Source organism: Eriocheir sinensis, unplaced genomic scaffold, assembly GCF_024679095.1.
Source record: "Eriocheir sinensis breed Jianghai 21 unplaced genomic scaffold, ASM2467909v1 Scaffold13, whole genome shotgun sequence".
Taxonomy (NCBI): domain Eukaryota; kingdom Metazoa; phylum Arthropoda; class Malacostraca; order Decapoda; family Varunidae; genus Eriocheir; species Eriocheir sinensis.
Genome location: NW_026110628.1, coordinates 31,770 through 55,000, shown reverse-complemented (window position 1 = coordinate 55,000; position 23,231 = coordinate 31,770). Strand labels below are relative to the sequence as shown.

At 40.9% G+C, this 23,231-nt stretch overlaps 1 protein-coding gene and 2 long non-coding RNA genes across 13 annotated transcripts; all 3 read right to left on the bottom strand.

Moving 5' to 3' along the window:
* Positions 1–927: 927 nt before the first annotated feature.
* Positions 928–5,132, bottom strand: LOC126989796 (uncharacterized). The gene is made up of 3 exons (XR_007743711.1): positions 4,993–5,132; positions 1,567–1,733; positions 928–1,144 (listed from the first exon to the last, which is right to left on the bottom strand). It is a non-coding gene; the product is annotated as an uncharacterized LOC126989796 (long non-coding RNA).
* Positions 5,133–5,137: 5 nt separating this feature from the next.
* LOC126989793 (uncharacterized) lies at positions 5,138–7,332 on the bottom strand. Its single transcript, XM_050848390.1, has 2 exons — positions 5,201–7,332; positions 5,138–5,148 (listed from the first exon to the last, which is right to left on the bottom strand). Exons 1-2 carry the CDS (start codon positions 7,290–7,292, stop codon positions 5,138–5,140), a joined length of 2,103 nt encoding a protein of 700 aa, XP_050704347.1. The 5' UTR covers positions 7,293–7,332.
* Positions 7,333–8,210: 878 nt separating this feature from the next.
* On the bottom strand, positions 8,211–21,630 carry LOC126989790 (uncharacterized). Of its 11 annotated transcripts, none has more exons than XR_007743696.1 (5): positions 14,282–14,451; positions 14,030–14,239; positions 13,785–13,988; positions 11,739–11,828; positions 8,211–8,315 (listed from the first exon to the last, which is right to left on the bottom strand). It is a non-coding gene; the product is annotated as an uncharacterized LOC126989790 (long non-coding RNA). The 11 variants fall into 11 exon arrangements; XR_007743697.1 differs by lacking the exons at positions 8,211–8,315; positions 14,030–14,239; positions 14,282–14,451 and adding exons at positions 8,392–8,483; positions 16,620–16,787; positions 21,412–21,630; XR_007743702.1 differs by lacking the exons at positions 8,211–8,315; positions 14,030–14,239; positions 14,282–14,451 and adding exons at positions 8,392–8,483; positions 16,662–16,787; positions 21,412–21,630.
* Positions 21,631–23,231: the final 1,601 nt, after the last annotated feature.

The window sequence follows — 23,231 nt, the reverse complement described above, 5'->3', positions numbered from 1 at the left end:
CATTAGTTCCCCATAAGCCACCAAAGTGATTCTTGAGTCACTCGCTCGAGGTGCGTCGCTCTGAGGGGCAATTATTTAATTCCTGCTCAGTGAAACTATTTTTTTTTTTGTTAAGATTCAAAACCTGTTTTTCTATATAAATTAATAAATATGGACTCTGATATATAGTGTGTTGATTAATCATAAGATCACTTATTAAAATGACGTAGTTAGTTTTTTTGGAAAAACAAATTAGCTTAAAATTTCTGCTAAATAATTATGAAAATGTCGTGGGGTGGGAATATGGACCAGCATGTTCCATATTACCACCCCTCCATGTCTCCAGGCTTTACCTCCCCACACATCACATCAGTCAAATAGAGGTCGCAAAGGTTTGAAACCATCTCTCTTGACTTCCTTTCCATACAAGGAAGCTTTAAAGACCTCCTATGAAAAAAAATTACAAAGTCCAAGTGAGGAGAACTGTGGGTCCAGTGCGTGGCGTGCCGGGGACGGGCTCATGTCTTGTGTAGCCTAGTAGCTGTCACACTGATTCTTACATTTGTGACTTATGTTTTTAAACTTCCCATTTCACTGTAAAAGTTTTATTTATGCGTTCACAAAAAGGAATAAACTGTTTTATTATTTTCTAAAATGTTTCATATTAGCACCCCACGTGTTCCATATCACCACCCCAGTTACTACGACCCACTTTTTTGGATCTTTCTGAATACAAAGTTGTAGCATTTGAATGATATAGTTTTTTTTCACTATAACTCTGTGTTAAGAGGATAAAATTTGCCAATACTTATGACGGTTATTGATGCAATTTTCCCTTTAAAATCGGTGTTTTTGCCTGAAATAAAAAAGTGGTCCATATTACCACCGCTTCCCCTAATATTAGCCTACTATTGTTCACCTTTATTATTTGTTCGGCGGGAGTTAGGAAACGCCAAATTAATTTATTTTTCTATTTTTTTTTCTTTTTTTTAATGAGCGTCTTTCACCCATACTCACCCTCTCTGCACGGGACAAAGGGCTGCGACCACGGCCACGGCTGCCTGCACATCCCCAACACCAGACAGTAACAGACCTACACCATGGTCAAAATCAGGGAGTGGTGAGAGGCAGGCAACGGTCACTTGAGATACCGGGACGTGGAGCCCTGGAAGAATGTACTGCCGTCACCACACACACACACACACACACACACACACACACACACACACACACACACACACATTCACACTTAATAAATACATCGACTTACATCGCCTCCCCACCACACACACACACACACACACACACACACACACACACACACACACACACACACACACACACAGAAAAAATATATCGACAGACACCCCCACTCCCCCACACACACACACACACACACACACACACACACACACACACACACACACACACACACACACACATTCACACTTAATAAATACATCGACCTACACCGCCTCCCCACTACACACACACACACACACACACACACACACACACACACACACACACACACGTCAGGTGAGCTACACGTCAACAGCTGCGGCACACGGTAGCCTCTACACTCACGCAGGACGACTAGGTGAGGGCATGTCCCGGTGATGTGTCTGAGGGCCGGCAGCAGGGTCCGTGCGTGGCTGTCTCCCCCCACCGACAAGTACAGATACCTCAGGTCTTGAGGGAGTAGCCTCAAGTGGTCGGCGTCCAGCTGGCCCGTAAAATTCTTCAGGTCACGGCTGTAACGGTGCACCACTGTGGTCACGGCCGTGTGCGTGGGAGGCACAGACACCACAGAGAATGAACACACACACACACACACACACACACACACACACACACACACACACGCAATATTGAGGAAAATAATGATGATAATAATGATGATAATAATAATAATAAAGATAATAATAATAATAATAATTATAATAATAATAATAATAATAATAATAATAATAATAATAATAATAATAATAATAAAAATAATAATAATAATAATAATAATAATAATAATAATAATAATAATAATAATAATAATAATAATAATAATAATAATAATAATAATAATAATAATAATAATAATAATAATAATAATAATAATAATAATAATAATAATAATAAACAATAATAATAATAATAATAATAATAATAATAATAATAATAATAATAATAATAATAATAATAATAATAACAATAATAAATAATAATAATAACAATAATAATAATAATAATAATAATAATAATAATAATAATAATAATAATAATAATAATAATAATAATAATAATAATAATAATAATAATAATAATAATAATAATAATAATAATAATAATAATAATAATAATAATAATAATAATAATAATAATAATAATAATAATAATAATAATAATAATAATAATAATAATAATAATAATAATAATAATAATAATAATAATAATAATAATAATAATAATAATAATAATAATAATAATAATAATAATAATAATAATAATAATAATAATAATAATAATAATAATAATAATAATAATAATAATAATAATAATAATAAAAATAATAATAATAATAATAATAATAATAATAATAATAATAATAATAATATATATATATATATATATATATATATATATATATATATATATATATATATATATATATATATATATATATATTTACTACTACTACTACTACTACTATTACTACTACTACTATATTCTGTTTGATTCCGTCTGGCCACCAACACAGCGGGAATATTGATGGCTGTGTCACCTGCCCATTTCTAGTTCGTGTATGCGTGAAAATCAACTGTCGTGATAGACATTTAAGTTTATTTTTCAATAATGTATTTGAATGTTGATGTATACAAAAAACTACTCGGTCGTTTGCATCGATAATCTAGCATACAAGCACGGGAAAAGACAAGCCTGTATCAAATAAAATAGTAACAACATACACGAACGTTGGGTGGTTTTTCATATTCATTGATTGATAGTTCATTTCAGGTGATTAATAGCGTCTTTCATATAGTGTAATTTCTTGTCGTGATTCAGAGTTTCTGATAGAGTCCCGATAACCTAAGATTTGGACGCCATTATTGGCCCTGTTTTCGCCGCGAGAGCGTGTGCCAGCGTTTGAAAAGCGCGGCGAAAACAGGGCCAATAATGGCGTCCAAATCTTAGGTTGTCGGGACTCTATCTATCAAGGGACTCTACAGATCACGACCCAGAAACGGGCTACGCTAAATGGAAGACGCCATAAAAGACATCTGTCTCTGCAAGTGCAAATAAAGGGTATTTTATTGATTTTCTGCATGTAAATAACGATTAATAATTGAAATAATATGTAACAGTAAATAATAACTGTTGAATGCGATGCTATAGGCTACTTCGCAAATTAGGCTACACATGTTATTTACATGCAACGCATCAAAATTTCTTATGTATAGACACTTGCAGAGTCGTATATCACTTTATGGACCTGAATGAGATGAAATATGAGTATCTGAAAGGCTATGAATCGTTCGAGAATGATCAGACTATACTGTTTGATATACAAGTTGTTCCTTCGTGTGCTTGTATGGTAGATAATCATCGATGCAAAACGGCTTGTTTGCGGTTCATATAAGAGGCCTCGAGGTTTTTTTTATCGACGACGCAGACGCCGATCAACAGATTGTCCATCTTAGTGTTGTTGTTGTTGTTGTTGTTGTTGTTGTTGTTGTTGTTGTTGTTGCTGTTGTTTTCTTCAAGTTGTTTTCCTGGCTTACCCATGCATTGTAGACATGACATTGTATAAGAACATTTGTTAGCCCTGATGAACCCTACAACATATCATTATAAACAGTAATTTTTTTTTTTTTTTTACGTCTTGGCCTGTGGCGCCGGTAGGCCTTCATAGTAGGGCCTGATGGTCGGCCCCAGCCCGTTGTAGCGCAGGCAAGTGTTTATAATGGCGCCATTTTTACTTTCCAGCATTTTCCATTTTAGACCCCTAGTTGCATAATATAAATTGTTGGGGGGGTGTTGGAGGGTCATGCGACGCCGATCTAGCACAGTGTTTGTGTTATTAACACTTGTTTTGTGTACTCAAACACTCAAATGTATCACTGAAAACATAAAGTTGATCTTCACGCAATCGCGAGCTCACAACGCGCAGGTGCCACATCCACGTTACCGAGTGGACAGACGGAATGAAACTGACTATACTACTACTACTACTACTACTACTACTACTACTAATAATAATAATATTAATAATAATAATAATAATAATAATAATAATAATAATAATAATAATAATAATAATAATAATAATAATAATAATAATAATAATAATAATAATGATAATAATAATAATGTATATCTAGTAATAATACTGTAATAATAATAATAATAATAATAATAATAATAATAATAATAATAATAATAATAATAATAATAATAATAATAATAATAATAATAATAATAATAATAATAATAATAATAATAATAATAATAATAATAATAATAATAATAATAATAATAATAATAATAATAATAATAATAATAATAATAATAATAATAATTGTATAACAATAATAATAATAATAATAATAATAATAATAATAATAATAATAATAATAATAATAATAATAATATAAATGAAACTAATGAGACACTATATTAGCTCGTTCTGGTGTTGGTAACGATGTATTATGATAACAAACAAAATACCATAGAGGAAAGCAAAATTTTATGATAATCGTGGTGATGTAAATTATATCTGTCAATTCACCTCATAGGAAAATTTTTGTGTTATGGTGTACTTGTATCAATTTCAGGATAATCAAAGTGGAAATTAGGTAAGTGCAGGCTTCTTCTGTTTATATATTAGATGGATTGATTGCTAGGTAGGTAATAAAGGGGATTGACAGATAGATGGATAGACAGTTTTGGGAAAGGCAATAGCACAGTGAGTCCCTGTTGTCCGCAGTGCAATGGTGGAGGTGAGTGGACGTGTCTTACCATGGGGCTTGTTGCAGCAGGGGAGCCGAGGCAGCGTCTGGACGAGGGTGTTTGTAGTGGTGATTGAGGTATAGAATGATTAATTTATGGTCATGAAGGGCTGCAAGCAAGTCTTCCATCCCACTGTGGTCCCTCTTCAGGTTTATCAGTACTTTCCTTGGACGGATGTGAGGCAAAAGGAGAGTGGCGATGTTCACTGTGCCGTCACGTACATATATGCGATCAATATCATCATATTCTTCATCCCGGTCTATATGGTGTGCCACCCTTAGCATGGTGTCGAGATCGGGCTCCGTTTCCGCCAGCACAGACAGCCAGTCATTAGTGTTCTTCATCCCAGACGCTTGTAACAGGTCCACGGTTTCCTCCACCGCCTTGACACTGGGACTGCGACGGCTGAGCAGCCCCAGTAGGTGGCAAAACATGTTCCTGAGAGGGCCAAGCTGTAGGTTTTTTCCTGCCATTTTGTGTAGCTCTTTTCGGATGTCTCCTGAGTTGTAGTTGTTACTGAAGCATCCATGAATGTGGCAGGCCGCAAAAAAGTCTTGAATTCCTTTGTGTGGGGCGAAGTAGTGTACTTTCGTCACCCCGCGTACCGATTGCCGCCGCATGGAGTAAAAGGCTGGCAAGACGTCTGCTATTGGAAGATTATTATCGCGACTGAACTCTTCCAGGTGAATTCGATCTGCCTCCTCGATAAATATTTTGTCCTGAATAAGGCCTTTCAGTGCAATTTCATAACACTGCTTCAAAAAATTTCCAATATTTATCTGCAGGAGGTCTTCTGTGAGGTGTGGATGACGGCCCAACAGCTTCTCCTTCAGCTTCTCCACACACCAATCTATGATGTCTTGGTAAAGCTCGGTCTGGGTTATGGTGCTTTCTAGTTTATTAGGCTCGTAGTAGATGAAAGTAACGAGGAAGAGGATATTAAGGGGCAGGTTGAACATTTGCTTCCATCCCATCTGCTGCATGACCTTCCTGAGGCCGTCCTCGTCTCTAGACCCCGCGCCACACAGCCAGCGGTAGTGGACTAACGCCATCTCCGTCCTCATATCAACGGAAACGCCCTCTAGCTTCAGATGGGAAAGCTTAAATTGTTTGGACTTGCTTTTCATTCCTCGTATGGCTTCCGGGCGGGATGTTGAAAGTAAAGTGAAGTCAGGGCAGTCTTTAGCCTGGTTCAGGATGTCATCAAGGAGAAGGCGCGATGTCTCGATCATCTCATCGAGTCCATCGATGATGATGATGGCCTTGCTGAGTTTCAGTAAAGGCATCAGATAGTCGCCATACTTGGAGGAGGCGTCGGGCAGGAGCCTCTTCACCAGCGTCTCAAGAGTGTCGCTAGTCTCCTCCCGGCACACGACCCATAAGAGTAAATGGTAGTGGTCGAGGCCCGCCATGCGGCGATTACTCTCCAAGTACTCGGAAGCAATGTATGTAACCAAAGTGGTTTTTCCACTGCCTGCATCTCCCTCCAGCAATAGGAGGTGTGGCTTGGGGGGTGCACTTTTATTATGTGCGAGAGTGAGTAGCTCCGAGTAATGGATATTCTTATTCTCCTTATTTTCTTCTTGAATTTTGATTTCTGTAAAAATAGTTTTTACGCTCACCTCGCGATCTTCATGGCCGCTGAGAAAGGAAAGCGGGTTAAGGTGTTTGGCATGGTCTAGCTTTTGTTTGAGTTCCTCGTTAGCCTCCCTCTGGAAATGCGGCAGAAACTCGCCCAAGGAGTTCCGTATTTCAGCCTTACCAAGCTTCTGATCCCTGATGTCCTCGGCGAGCTTTTTCACTTCTTTCCTCTTCTTGTCACACTCCACCCCGTCAGTGTTGTACTTCGCCATCGTGGCGTCTAGTGTTTCATCAAATTCTTTCTGCAACTTTGTAAGATCGGTCAGGAATTCATTTCCAGTCATTGTTTTATGTGTTTCATGCACCACGTCATTCCTCGTGTCCTTTATCATCTTGACCAGCCTAGCGAGCTGAGAAGTATCATCCCATCCTTCGCATGCCACTGTGATCGCTTTAGAGAGCAAGGAAATATCAAACTTGCTACATGAACGATCATTATTGATCATTAGCTTCTGAGTCTTGTCGAAGTACTTTCCTTTTTCTTTTATGTTCTTGTATTTGGCCGTCGAGGTGTCCGGAAGCCTGGCGAGGTACTCGACGAGGGTTTCGCTCGGGTCCTTGCCTGGTGTCCCGCACAGGAGGGTGTACGTCAACACCTTCTGGCCGGCCGTCTCCAAGACGCGCAATAACTTCAAACGGAAGCAATCACTTTCCGTGAAGGCCGCCATCTTCTGTCGGTGTCTGCTGATTGGTGTCCAGGACGCTTGGTTACCTGTAAAGACGTACATGGCGTCATCACTCACTCGGGAGGACACAGTGACGGTGTGGCGTCGAGTCTCGTCCCCTTGTTTTAGGCCGTCCGCCTTGTTTACATGCACACAGGGTGGATGAATTTCAGCACGGCACCGTGTATTTTGTCGACTGCTTGTCATACAGGTATTTATTTTACATTTAACATTTATCACAGGTGCATTTATCACATTTACCGACAAACAAGGGGTGTAGGTTATCTCATTTATCACATTTACCGACATACAAGGGGTGCAGGTTATCTCATTTATCACGTTTACTGATTTACAAAGTGTGCAGGTTTTATTTATCACATTTACCGACATTGTCCCACCCATATTTATTTTAATTTGTGTTGAAATAAACTACAGCGTATGTTTTTAATTTGAAAATGCTTTAGATATGAAAGTTTGTTCTTGCACCCCTTGAATGTCAGTAAATGTGATAATTGAGATAACCTACACCCCTTGAATGTCAGTAAATGTGATAATTGAGATAACCTGCACCCCTTGAATGTCAGTAAATGTGATAATTGAGATAACCTGCACCCCTTGAATGTCAGTAAATGTGATAATTGAGATAACCTGCATCCCTTGAATGTCAGTAAATGTGATAATTGAGATAACCTGCACCCCTTGAATGTCAGTAAATGTGATAATTGAGATAACCTGCACCCCTTGAATGTCAGTAAATGTGATAATTGAGATAACCTACACCCCTTGAATGTCAGTAAATGTGATAAATGAGATAACCTGCATCCCTTGAATGTCAGTAAATGTAATAATTGAGATAACCTGCATTCCTTGAATGTCAGTAAATGTAATAATTGAGATAACCTGCATCCCTTGAATGTCAGTAAATGTGATAAATGAGATAACCTACACCCCTTGTATGTCAGTAAATGTGATAAATGAGATAACCTGCACCCCTTGTATGTCGGTAAATGTGATAAATGAGATAACCTGCACCCCTTGTTTGTCGGTAAATGTGATAAATGAGACAACATGCACCCCTTGCATGTCGATAAATGTGATAAATGAGATAACCTGCACCCCTTGTATGTCGGTAAATGTGATAAATGAGATAACCTGCACCCCTTGTATGTCGGTAAATGTGATAAATGAGATAACCTGCACCCCTTGCATGTCGATAAATGTGATAAATGAGATAACCTGCACCCCTTATATGTCGGTAGATGTGATAAATGAGATAACCTGCATCCCTTGTATGTCGGTAAATGTGATAAATGAGACAACCTGCACCCCTTGTATGTCGATAAATGTGATAAATGAGATAACCTGCACCCCTTGTATGTCGATAAATGTGATAAATGAGATAACCTGCATCCCTTGTATGTCGGTAAATGTGATAAATGAGATAACCTGCACCCCTTGTATGTCGGTAGATGTGATAAATGAGATAACCTGCACCCCTTGTATGTCGGTAGATGTGATAAATGAGATAACCTGCACCCCTTGTATGTCGGTAGATGTGATAAATGAGATAACCTGCATCCCTTGTATGTCGGTAGATGTGATAAATGAGATAACCTGCACCCCTTGTATGTCGGTAGATGTGATAAATGAGACAACCTGCACCCCTTGTATGTCGGTAAATGTGATAAATGAGACAACCTGCACCCCTTGTATGTCGGTAAATGTGATAAATGAGACAACCTGCACCCCTTGTATGTCGGTAAATGTGATAAATGAGACAACCTGCACCCCTTGTATGTCGGTAAATGTGATAAATGAGACAACCTACACCCCTTGTATGTCGGTAAATGTGATAAATGAGACAACCTGCAGCTCTTGTATTTTTTTACAACAAAGGAGACGGTTCAAAGGCAACAAAAAAAAGGTAAAAAAAAAAAAGCCCACTACTCGAAGCTGCCACAACAGACAATAGTGAAGAGTAGCCAAAAGAGAGGTCAACTTCGGGTGGAAAGGTGTCTTGATACACTCTTTTTGAAAGAGCTCAAGTCGTAGGCAGGAGGAAATACAGACAAAGAAAAGAATGGAGAAGCTGGCTAACTCTTGCATAAAGGATTTGGACAGTATAGGGATGAGTAGAAAGTCGCGTGGCCTCGGGAGGTGGGGAGGCATGCAGTTAGCAAATTTAAAAGTGCAGTCTGGGTGAAAATATCGATAGAAGATAGAAAGAGAAGCAACATGGTGGCGGAATTTAAGAGGTAGAAGGCTGTCAGTAAGAGGAGTGCTGATGAGACGAAGAGCCTTAGATTCCACTCTGTCCAAGAGAGCTGTGTGAGTGGAGCTCCCCTACACGCGAGATGCATATTCCATACGAGGGCGGACAAGGCCCCTATATATGGATAGCAACTGCGCGGGGGAGGAGAACTGGTTGGAGACGATACAGAACGCGCATCCTCGAGGAAGCTGATTTAGTGAAAGAGGAGATGTGAAGTTTCCAGTTAAGAGTTTGAGTAAAGGATAGACGGAGGATGTTTAGTGTTGATGAAGGTGTTAGCTGAGTGTTGTCGGAGAATAAGGGATAGGTGTTTGGAAGATTGTGTCGAGTTGATAGGTGGAGAAATTGAGGTTTTGAGGCATTGAAGGACACAAGGTTCCTTTTATCCCAATCGGAAATTATAGCAAGGTCTGAGGTTAAAAGTTCTGCAGCCTCCAATCTGGAGTCTCCCAATTCATGTTGAGAGGGTCTACTGTTGAAAGAAATTAAATAATGCAGAGTGGTGTCGTCTGCGTATGAGTGGACAGGACATTTGTTTTTATGAAAAGAAGATCATTGATGAATAACAGTAAGAAATTGAGAGATAGGACAGAGCCCTGTGGAACACCACTATTCATAAGTTTAGGGGAAGAACAGTGACCGTCTACCACCGCAGATATAGAACGACCGGAAAGGAAACTGGAGATAAAGGAACAGAGAAGGGGATAGAATCCGAAATAGGGCAGTTTAGAAAGCAAAGATTTGTGCCAGACTCTATCGAAGGCTTTCGATATGTCTAACGCAACTGAGAAAGTTTCACCGAAACGGCTAAGAGAGGATGACCAAGAGTCAGTTAAGAGAGCAAGAAGATCGCCAGTAGAACGCCCTTTGCCGAACCCATACAGGCGATCAGAGAGAATGTCAGAAGTGGAAAGGTGCTTTTGAATCTTCCGGTTAAGGATTGATTCAAAAGCTTTATATAAACAAGAAAGTAAAGCTATACGACGTTAGTTTGAAGGGCTGGAACGGTCACCCTTCTTAGGCACAGGCTGTATGTAGGCGTACTTCCAGCAGGAAGGAAAGGTAGATGTTGACAGGCAGAGGCGAAAGAGTTTGACCAGGAGGGTAAATTTGATAAATTAGATAACCTGCTCTCCTTGTATGTCGGTAAATTTGATAAATGAGACAACCTTCATCCCTTTTATGTCGGTAAATGTGATAAATGAGACAACCTTCATCCCTTTTATGTCGGTAAATGTGATAAATGAGACAACCTTCATCCCTTTTATGTCGGTAAATGTGATAAATGAGACAACCTGCACCCCTTTTATGTCAGTAAATGTGATAAATGAGACAACCTACACCCCCTTTATATTATTAAATGTGATAAATGAGACAACCTGCACCCCTTTTATTTCAGTAAATGTGATAAATGAGACAACCTGCACCCCTTTTATGTCAGTAAATGTGATAAATGAGACAACCTACACCCCTTTTATGTCAGTAAATGTGATAAATGAGATAACCTACACCCCTTTTATGTCAGTAAATGTGATAAATGAGATAACCTACACCCCTTTTATGTCAGTAAATGTGATAAATGAGACAACATGCACCCCTTGTATGTCAGTAAATGTGATAAATGAGACAACCTGCACCCCTTGTCTGTCGGTAAATGTGATAAATGAGACAACCTACACTCCTTGTATGTCGGTAAATGTGATAAATGAGACAACCTTCACCCCTTGTATGTCGGTAAATGTGATAAATGAGATAACCTACACCCCTTTTATGTCAGTAAATGTGATGAATGAGACAACCTGCACCCCTTGTATGTCGGTATATGTGATGAATGAGACAACCTACACCCCTTTTATGTCAGTAAATGTGATGAATGAGACAACCTGCACCCCTTGTATGTCAGTAAATGTGATGAATGAGACAACCTGCACCCCTTTTATGTCAGTAAATGTGATGAATGAGACAACCTGCACCCCTTTTATGTCAGTAAATGTGATGAATGAGACAACCTGCACCCCTTGTATGTCGGTATATGTGATGAATGAGACAACCTACACCCCTTTTATGTCAGTAAATGTAATGCATGAGACAACCTGCACCCCTTGTATGTCAGTAAATGTGATGAATGAGACAACATGCACCCCTTTTATGTCAGTAAATGTGATGAATGAGACAACCTGCACCCCTTGTATGTCAGTAAATGTGATAAATGAGATAACCTGCACCCCTTGTATGTCGGTAAATGTGATAAATGAGATAACCTGCACCTCTTGTATGTCGGTAAATGTGATAAATGAGATAACCTACACCTCTTGTATGTCGGTAAATGTGATAAATGAGATAACCTGCACCCCTTGTATGTCGGTAAATGTGATAAATGAGATAACCTGCACCCCTTGTATGTCGGTAAATGTGATAAATGAGACAACCTGCAGCTCTTGTATTTTTTTACAATAAAGAAGACGGTTCAAAGGGAACAAAAAAAGGGCAAAAATAAAAAGCCCACTACTCGATGCTGCCACAACAGACAATAGTGAAGAGTAGCCAAAAGAGAGGTCAACTTCGGGTGGAAAGGTGTCTTGATACACTCTTTTTGAAAGAGCTCAAGTCGTAGGCAGGAGGAAATACAGACAAAGAAAAGAATGGAGAAGCTGGCTAACTCTTGCATAAAGGATTTGGACAGCATAGGAATGAGTAGAAAGTCGCGTGTAGCGGGGCCTCGGGAGGTGGGGAGGCTTCCAGTTAGCAAACTCAGAAGTGCAGTCAGGGTGAAAATATCGATAGAAGATAGAAAGAGAAGCAACATGGTGGCGGAATTTAAGAGGTAGAAGGCTGTCAGTAAGAGGAGTGCTGATGAGACGAAGAGCCTTAGAATCCACTCTGTCCAAGAGAGCTGTGTGAGTGGAGCCCCCCTACACGTGAGATGCATATTCCATACGAGGGCGGACAAGGCCCCTATATATGGATAGCAACTGCGCGGGGGAGAAGAACTGGCGGAGACGATACAGAACGCGCATCCTCGAGGAAGCTGATTTAGTGAAAGAGGAGATGTGAAGTTTCCAGTTAAGAGTTTGAGTAAAGGATAGACGGAGGATGTTTAGTGTTGATGAAGGTGTCAGCTGAGTGTTGTCGAAGAATAAGGGATAGGTGTTTGGAAGATTGTGTCGAGTTGATAGGTGGAGAAATTGAGGTTTTGAGGCATTGAAGGACACAAGGTTCCTTTTACCCCAATCGGAAATTATAGCAAGGTCTGAGGTTAAGAGTTCTGCAGCCTCCAGTCTGGAGTCTCCCAATTCCTGTTGAGAGGGTCTACTGTTGAAAGAAATTGAATAATGCAGAGTGGAGTCGTCTGCGTATGAGTGGACAGGACATTTGTTTTTATGAAAAGAAGATCATTGATGAATAACAGTAAGAAAGTGAGAGATAGGACAGAGCCCTGTGGAACACCACTGTTCATAAGTTTAGGGGAAGAACAGTGACCGTCTACCACCGCAGATATAGAACGGCCGGAAAGGAAACTGGAGATAAAGGAACAGAGAAGGGGATAGAATCCGAAAGAGGGCAGTTTAGAAAGCAAAGATTTGTGCCAGACTCTATCGAAGGCTTTCGATATGTCTAACGCAACTGAGAAAGTTTCACCGAAACGGCTAAGAGAGGATGACCAAGAGTCAGTTAAGAGAGCAAGAAGATCGCCAGTAGAACGCTCTTTGCCGAACCCATACAGGCGATCAGAGAGAATGTCAGAAGTGGAAAGGTGCTTTTGAATCTTCCGGTTAAGGATTGATTCAAAAGCTTTATATAAACAAGAAAGTAAAGCTATACGACGTTAGTTTGAAGGGCTGGAACGGTCACCCTTCTTAGGCACAGGCTGTATGTAGGCGTACTTCCAGCAGGAAGGAAAGGTAGATGTTGACAGGCAGAGGCGAAAGAGTTTGACCAGGAGGGTAATTTCGATAAATTAGATAACCTGCTCTCCTTGTATGTCGGTAAATTTGATAAATGAGACAACCTGCACCCCTTGTATGTCAGTAAATGTGATAAATGAGACAACCTACACCTTTTATGTCAGTAAATGTGATAAATGAGACAACCTACACCCCATTTATGTTGGTAAATGTGATAAATGAGACAACCAGCACCCCTTTTATGTCAGTAAATGTGATAAATGAGACAACCTACACCCCTTGTATGTCAGTAAATGTGATGAATGAGACAACCTGCACCCCTTGTATGTCGGTAAATGTGATAAATGAGATAACCTGCACCCCTTGTATGTCGGTAAATGTGATAAATGAGATAACCTGCACCCCTTGTATGTCGGTAAATGTGATAAATGAGATAACCTGCACCCCTTGTATGTCGGTAAATGTGATAAATGAGATAACCTGCACCCCTTGTATGTCGGTAAATGTGATAAATGAGATAACCTGCACCCTTGTATGTCGGTAAATGTGATAAATGAGATAACCTGCACCCCTTGTATGTCGGTAAATGTGATAAATGAGATAACCTGCACCCCTTGTATGTCGGTAAATGTGATAAATGAGATAACCTGCACCCCTTGTATGTCGGTAAATGTGATAAATGAGACAACCTGCACCCCTTGTATGTCGGTAAATGTGATAAATGAGACAACCTGCACCCCTTGTATGTCGGTAAATGTGATAAATGAGATAACCTACACCCCTTGTATGTCGGTAAATGTGATAAATGAGATAACCTGCACCCCTTGTATGTCGGTAAATGTGATAAATGAGACAACCTGCACCCCTTGTATGTCGGTAAATGTGATAAATGAGATAACCTACACCCCTTGTATGTCGGTAAATGTGATAAATGAGATAACCTGCACCCCTTGTATGTCGGTAAATGTGATAAATGAGGTAACCTGCACCCCTTGTATGTCGGTAAATGTGATAAATGAGACAACCTGCAGCTCTTGTATTTTTTTACAACAAAGGAGACGGTTCAAAGGCAACAAAAAAAAGGGCAAAAAAAAAAAAGCCCACTACTCGAAGCTGCCACAACAGACAAGGGTGAAGAGTAGCCAAAAGAGAGGTCAACTTCGGGTGGAAAGGTGTCTTGATACACTCTTTTTGAAAGAGCTCAAGTCGTAGGCAGGAGGAAATACAGACAAAGAAAAGAATGGAGAAGCTGGCTAACTCTTGCATAAAGGATTTGGACAGTATAGGGATGAGTAGAAAGTCGCGTGTAGCGGGGCCTCGGGAGGTGGGGAGGCTTGCAGTTAGCAAATTCAGAAGTGCAGTCAGGGTGAAAATATCGATAGAAGATAGAAAGAGAAGCAACATGGTGGCGGAATTTAAGAGGTAGAAGGCTGTCAGTAAGAGGAGTGCTGATGAGACGAAGAGCCTTAGATTCCACTCTGTCCAAGAGAGCTGTGTGAGTGGAGCCCCCCTACACGTGAGATGCATATTCCATACGAGGGCGGACAAGGCCCCTATATATGGATAGCAACTGCGCGGGGGAGAAGAACTGGCGGAGACGATACAGAACGCGCATCCTCGAGGAAGCTGATTTAGTGAAAGAGGAGATGTGAAGTTTCCAGTTAAGAGTTTGAGTAAAGGATAGACGGAGGATGTTTAGTGTTGATGAAGGTGTCAGCTGAGTGTTGTCGAAGAATAAGGGATAGGTGTTTGGAAGATTGTGTCGAGTTGATAGGTGGAGAAATTGAGGTTTTGAGGCATTGAAGGACACAAGGTTCCTTTTACCCCAATCGGAAATTATAGCAAGGTCTGAGGTTAAGAGTTCTGCAGCCTCCAGTCTGGAGTCTCCCAATTCCTGTTGAGAGGGTCTACTGTTGAAAGAAGTTGAATAATGCAGAGTGGAGTCGTCTGCGTATGAGTGGACAGGACATTTGTTTTTATGAAAAGAAGATCATTGATGAATAACAGTAAGAAAGTGAGAGATAGGACAGAGCCCTGTGGAACACCACTGTTCATAAGTTTAGGGGAAGAACAGTGACCGTCTACCACCGCAGATATAAAACGGCCGGAAAGGAAACTGGAGATAAAGGAACAGAGAGAGGGATAGAATCCGAAAGAGGGCAGTTTAGAAAGCAAAGATTTGTGCCAGACTCTATCGAAGGCTTTCGATATGTCTAACGCAACTGAGAAAGTTTCACCGAAACGGCTAAGAGAGGATGACCAAGAGTCAGTTAAGAGAGCAAGAAGATCGCCAGTAGAACGCCCTTTGCCGAACCCATACAGGCGATCAGAGAGAAGGTCAGAAGTGGAAAGGTGCTTTTGAATCTTCCGGTTAAGGATTGATTCAAAAGCTTTATATAGACAAGAAAGTAAAGCTATAGGACGTTAGTTTGAAGGACTGGAACGGTCACCCTTCTTAGGCACAGGCTGTATGTAGGCGTACTTCCAGCAGGAAGGAAAGGTAGATGTTGACAGGCAGAGGCGAAAGAGTTTGACCAGGAGGGTAAATTTGATAAATTAGATAACCTGCTCTCCTTGTATGTCGGTAAATGTGATAAATGAAACAACCTACACCCCTTGTATGTCAGTAAATGTGATAAATGAGGCAACCTGCATCCCTTGTATGTCGGTAAATGTGATAAATGAGACAACCTACACCCCATTTATGTCGGTAAATGTGATAAATGAGATAATCTGCACCTCTTGTATGTCAGTAAATGTGATAAATGAGGCAACCTGCACCCCTTTTATGTCGGTAAATGTGATAAATGAGACAACCTGCACCCCTTTTATGTCGGTAAATGTGATAAATAAGATAACCTGCACCCCTTGTATGTCGGTAAATGTGATAAATGAGATAACCTGCACCCCTTGTATGTCGGTAAATGTGATAAATGAGACAACCTGCACACCTTTTATGTTGGTAAATGTGATAAATGAGATAACCTACACCCCTTTTATGTCGGTAAATGTGATAAATGAGACAACCTGCACCCCTTGTATGTCGGTAAATGTGATAAATGAGATAACCTGCACCCCTTGTATGTCAGTAAATGTGATAAATGAGATAACCTACACCCCTTGTATGTCGGTAAATGTGATAAATGAGACAACCTACACCCCTTGTATGTCGGTAAATGTGATAAATGAGATAACCTGCACCCCTTGTATGTCGGTAAATGTGATAAATGAGATAACCTACACCCCTTGTATGTCGGTAAATGTGATAAATGAGATAACCTACACCCCTTGTATGTCGGTAAATGTGATAAATGAGACAACCTACACCCCTTTTATGTCGGTAAATGTGATAAATGAAACAAGCTACACCCCTTGTATGTCGGTAAATGTCATAAATGAATTTTTTTTACAACAAAGGAGACAGCTCAGGGCAACAATAAAAAGTAAAAAATAATAAGAAAAAGCCCGCTACTCGCTGCTCACAAAAAGAATCCTAAGAGGTGGCCGAAAGAGAGGTCAATTTCGGGAGGAGAGGTGTCCTGATACCCTCCTCTTGAAAGAGTTCAAGTCGTAGGCAGGAGGAAATACAGAAGAAGGAAGATTGTTCTAGAGTTTACCAGCGTGAGGGATGAAAGAGTGAAGATGCTGGTTAACTCTTGCATAAGGGGTTTGGACAGTATAGGGATGAGCATGAGTAGAAAGTCACGTGCAGCGGGGCCGCGGGAGGGGGGGAGGCATGCAGTTAGCAAGTTCAGAAGAGCAGTCAGCATGAAAATATCGATAGAAGATAGAAAGAGAGGCAACATGGCTGCGGAAATTAAGAGGTAGAAGGCTGTCAGTAAGAGGAGGAGAGCTGATGAGACGAAGAGCCTTAGACTCCACTCTGTCCAAGAGAGCTGTGTGAGTGGAGCCCCCCCACACGTGAGATGCATACTCCATATGAGGGCGGACAATGCCCTCGTATATGGATAGCAACTGTGCGGGGGAGAAGAACTGGCGGAGACGATACAGAACGCCTAACCCCGAGGAAGCTGATTTAGTGAGAGAAGAGATGTGAAGTTTTCAGTTGAGATTTTGAGTTAAGGATAGACCGAGGATGTTTAGTGTTGAAGATGGTGACAGCTGAGTGTTGTCGAAGAATAGAGGGATAGTTGTTTGGAAGACTGTGTCGAGTTGATAGGTGGAAAAATTGGGTTTTTGAGGCATTGACGGACACAAGGTTCCTTTTACCCCAATCGGAAATGATAGTAAGGTGTGAGGTTAATCGTTCTGCAGCCTCCAGCCTGGAGCCATGTAATTCCGGTTGAGAGGATTCTCTGTCGAAAGAAGTTGAATAATGCAGAGTGGAGTCATCAGCGTATGAGTGGATAGGACAGTTTGTAATGGAAAGAGGATCATTGATGAATAACAGGAAGAGAGTGGGTGATAGGACAGAGCCCTGTGGAACACCACTGTTAGTAGGTTTATAAGAAGAACAGTGACCGTCTACCACATCAGAGATAGAACGGTCGGAAAGGAAACTGGAGATAAAGGAACATAGAGAAGCATATAAATTGAAAGAGGGCAGTTTAAAAAGCAAAGACCTGTGCCAGACTCTATCGAATTCTTTCGATATGTCTAGAGCAACTGAGAAAGTTTCACCGAAACGCCTAAGATAGGATGACCAAGAGTCAGTTAAGAGAGCTAGAAGATCACCAGTAGAACGCCCCTTGCGGAACCCATGCTGGCGATCAGATAGAAGATTAGAAGTGGAAAGGTGCTTTTGAATCTTCCGGTTAAGGATTGATTCAAAAGCTTTAAATAGACAGGAAAGTAAAGCTATAGGGCGGTAGTTTCAGGGATTGGAACGGTCACCTTTCTTAGGCACAGGCTGTACGAAGGCGTACTTCCAGCAGGAAGGAAAGGTAGGTGTTGACAGGCAGAGGCGAAAGAGTTTGACCAGGCAGGGTGTCAGCACGGAAGCACAGTTTTTAAGGACAATAGGAGGCACTCCATCAGGTCCATAAGCCTTCTGAGAGTTGAGGCCAGAGAGGGCATAGAAAGCATCATTAGGAAGAATCTTAATAACAGGCATAAGGGAGTCGGAGGGGGGATGAGTAAGAAGAATATGCCCAGAATCGCCCAGAGTGGAGTTGTTACAGAAAGTTTGAGCGAAGAGTTCAGCCTTAGAGATAGAAGAGACGGCAGTGCTGCCGTCTGGGTTAAGAAGAGGCGGGAACGAGGAAGAAGTGAAATTGGAGGAGATATTTTTGGCTAAGTGCCAGAAGTCTCTGGAAGAATTAGAGAAAGCAAGGTGTTGACATTAGCTATGGATAAAGAAGTTTTTGATCAGTTGAAGAATAGATTTGGCACGATTCCGGGCGGAAATGTAAAGCTCATGGTTAGCGGGAGTTCGAAGGCTCTGGTACCTTTTGTGAGGTGCCTCTCTATCTTTGACAGCACGAGAACAAGCGTGATTAAATCAAGGCTTTTTAGCATGGGGAGTAGAGAAAGTACGTGGAATGTATGCCCCCATTCCTGAAACAATCACCTCTGTGATGCGCTGGGCACACACAGAGGGGTCTCTATCCTGGACGCAGCAATCATTCCACGGGAAATCGGAAAAGTACATCCTCAAGTCGTCCCACCGAGCTGAAGCAAAATGCCAAAAGCATCGCCTCTTCGGTAGGTCCAGAGGGTGTACAGAAGCGATAGGACAGAATACAGAAATAAGGTTGTGATCGGAGGAGCCCAACGGAGAGAACAGTTTGACAGAGTAAGCAAAAGGGTTTGAGGTAAGGAAGAGGTCTAGTATTTAAGGCTGGTCTCCAAGCCGGTCGTGAATACGTGTAGGGTGTTGAACCAACTGCTGTAGGTCATTGAGGAGAGCAAAGTTATAGGCTTGTTCACCAGGCTGGTCAGTGAAAGAGGATGAAAGCCAAAGTCATAGCTGGGCGTTATCGCGATAAGTTATCGCGATACTTTATCGCTGATAACAAAATCGGATTATCGACCATCCGCTACTTATTTAAATATATATCGGTATCTTCGTTACTTTTGTAACCAAACTAGCGATAATCGCTACTTTTTTTCCACCTCTCAGAAAAAAACGTTGTCTCCCTATTGCGCATGCGTGGCCCGGTGTTGTATGAAAAAACTTCGGGGTATGAAATATCTTCGGTGATGAGATTTCATGCTTAGATCATGAAAATTAAAATACTAGGTTATTTTTTTATGCTACTCAAAAATCAATATATCATAGAGAAAAATCATTTAACTTTGCCCCAAAAATGATTATTCACTGCCTCAAATTTGATATTCCATATTTGTTTGTGACCATGCCATGATACTGAAGGCACCCGGTGTTGTGTTATTTGGTGTCCCATCGTCAAAAGCTGGCGCTTTTGTTTACAAACACTGGTCTCTCGTGAACTGTGCATGCTCAGACCATTAAGTGTAGACCTGTTCAGTCTCACAATGCTTTTTTAACACATTAAGAGTTGCTGGAAAGCTGAATCAAACATACAGTACCACCATCCTCGCTGTTTCTAGAACGACGTACACTCTGTACATATAAATACAACTCGTACAGAGTGTCGTTCTAAAAACAGCGAGGATGGTGGTAGTGGTACTATATGTCTGATTCAGCCTTCCAGCAACTCTTAATTACGGTTTAAAAGCTTTGTGAGACTGTACAGGTCTACGCTTGCTGGTCTGAGCATGCACCGTTCACGAGAGACCAGTGTTTGTAAACAATTTTTGACAGTGGGGACGCCAAATAACACAACCGATTCAGGCATTTTAGTATTACCGTCCACATGTACGTGTCAACGTGTGATTTTAAGGTTTTGTAAGTTTCCTAAAATACAGATAATGAAAATTTGAATTCATCAATGTTGTTCTATCTGAAATATCAATATAGTATCGTTTTCGCCTATCGGACTTATCGCTAGCTAGTATCGGAATTGTGGATTTATATCGGGTATCGGTTATCGGTTATCGCCTATATTTGTGTCTCTAGTTAACGAATATCGGTTATCGCCGTTAAGGTTTTTCATTATCAGTTATCGGTTATCGGGAATAAGGTTTTCTGTTATCGTGCCCAGCTATGGCCAAAGTTGGTGGTGAACATTGAAATCTCCCAGGATGGAGATTTCAGCGAAGGGAGAGTGGGTCAAGATGTGCTCCACTTTAGAATTCAGGTAGCCAAAGAATTTTACATAGTTAGTAGAGTTAGGTGAGATATAAACAGCACAGATGTATTTAGTAATAGATTGACAATGAAGTCTTAGCCAGATGGTGGAAAATTCTGAAGAGTCAAGGTCGTGGGCACGAGAGCAAGTGATGTCGTTGCGCACGTAGACGCAACATCCAGCTTTGGATTGAAATTGAGGATAGAGATAGTAGGAGGGAACAGAGTAGAGATTGCTGTCAGTCGCTTCAGAAACCAGTGTTTCTGTGAGGAAGAGAAGGTGAGGTTTAGAGGAGGAGAGATGGTGTTTCTCAGAATGAAAACTAAAACGAAGACCGCGAATGTTGCAGAAATTGAGAAGAAAAAGGTTCGAGTAGTTATCAAAACACCTCTCAGGTCGGCAGCCAGAAGGGGAGTCCTCCCCGGGGGAATTTGTGTCCCCCCCCCCCCAGGCGGGGACTCCGAGGTACTGTTGTTGAACGCCATTTTGAATTTTGAATTTTGGGAAAAGGTGTGTGTTGTGTGAATGTAGTGTGGTGTGGATATAGAGAGGATCTGTCTCTAGAGAGCATGCTGAACTACTCTCTGGTGTTGATGAGACAATAGGGAAACGGTTAATGAGGACATGGGTAGGGTCTTTGGAGGGCTTCAGCACCCACCTCACTTCCCATATATACCTCACCGGGAGTGGCTTGCGCCCGTTCGGTAGGTAACTGTAATAAATGAGACAACCTGCACCCCTTGTCTGTCGGTAAATGTGATAAATGAGATAACCTGCACCCCTTGTATGTCGGTAAATGTGATAAATGAGATAACCTACACCCCTTGTATGTCGGTAAATGTGATAAATGAGATAACCTACACCCCTTGTATGTCGGTAAATGTGATAAATGAGATAACCTACACCCCTTGTATGTCGGTAAATGTGATAAATGAGATAACCTACACCCCTTGTATGTCGGTAAATGTGATAAATGAGATAACCTTCACCCCTTGTATGTCGGTAAATGTGATAAATGAGATAACGGTATCTTGCTGAAATGTCGGTAAATGTGATAAATGAGATAACGGTATCTTGCTGAAATTCACCCATCTCCGTGTATTGAAACAAAGTGGAATATATAATTCAAGGGTACGAGACTCGACGCCACAGCGGGAAGACTCCTCTACGCCTCGCACTTACACGAAGTTATCTATAAACACTTGCGTGGCCAATAATGTTGAGGCCTTAGACTCCTAGCACCGACACACCACGGGCCTTCATTTCTTCATATAAAAGATTATTTTCCTTTTGTTAAAGAATTGAAGAGTTTGTCACGTGGTATCTGTCACCTTGTTAGTTTTGATCTGCAGTCCTTATATACCAATACTCCACTTGGAGAAACTATTACCATATGCATCAATGCACTATTTCAAGATAGTATTTGGCTTTGACAAGGAACAATTTCCTACGCTGTTGCCATTGTCCGTATAAGAGCTTCTTCATGCCAATAAGCACGTGCACACACACACACACACACACACAGGTCGATGGTGCAGCCGTGTACAGTCCTTTAGGTCCTACGCTTGCCGCCGTATTTCTATCATAGCACGAAAATAAATAAGTAAAGGAATGTTCGTGGGATTTCAAGCCACTCTTTTCCGTCGTTTTGTGGACGAAACATTTATAGTTTTCAGGGAAAAGGATCAGGTTCAGTTTCATTTAGCGCATCTCAGTTCTTCCCATGCTAACATAAAGTTTACTGCAGAAACTGAATATAATGATACAATGCAATTTCTTGACATTGATGTAAAGAAATTGCAACGGAATATTTTCTACATTGGTATATAGAATATAAACATTTACATTGTTAACCACAAAATTTTCTCCGTTTATCTCTATTTCCGGTAAAAGGAATTTGGTCCTTGTCACACTTGCTGCCAGGGCGTATAACATTTGCTCAAGTCACAGTACTTCAATCTGCACACTGAATTACAGTTCATCAAACAAGCCTTGTTTGCTATGGATTTAGTGATTTTTCTTTTGTATTTACATACCGGTAAACAATCAGAGGGACTATTCACAACGAGAGAGCCACAAGTCTCACCATTTGATTTTTTTTACAACAAAGGAGACAGCTCAAAGGCGCAAAAATAAACAATTATAAAAAAACGCTACTCGCTGCTCAAAAAGAATCTAAAGAGTTGGCCGTAAGAGTGGTAAATTTAGTGAGTAGATGTGTCCAGATACCCCTCTCTTGAAAGAGTTCAAGTCGTAGGCAGGAGGAAATACAGAAAAAGGAAGATTGTTCCAGAGTTTACCAGCGTGAAGGATGAAAGAGTGAAGATGCTGGTTAACTCTTGCATAAGGGGTTTGGACAGTATAGGGATGAGCATGAGCAGAAAGTCGTGTGCAGCGGGGCCGCGGGAGGGGGGGAGGCATGCAGTTAGCAAGTTCAGAAGAGCAGTCAGCATGAAAATATCGATAGAAGATAGAGAGGCAACATGGCGGCGGAAATTAGGAGGTAGAAGACTATCAGTAAGAGGAGGAGAACTGATGAGACGAAGAGCCTTAGACGCCACTCTGTCCGAGAGAGCTGTGTGAGTGGAGCCCC

Excerpts from the sequence above, each read along its gene's own strand:
- LOC126989793 (XM_050848390.1), bottom strand. The coding sequence starts at position 7,292 with ATGGCGGCCTTCACGGAAAGTGATTGCTTCCGTTTGAAGTTATTGCGC.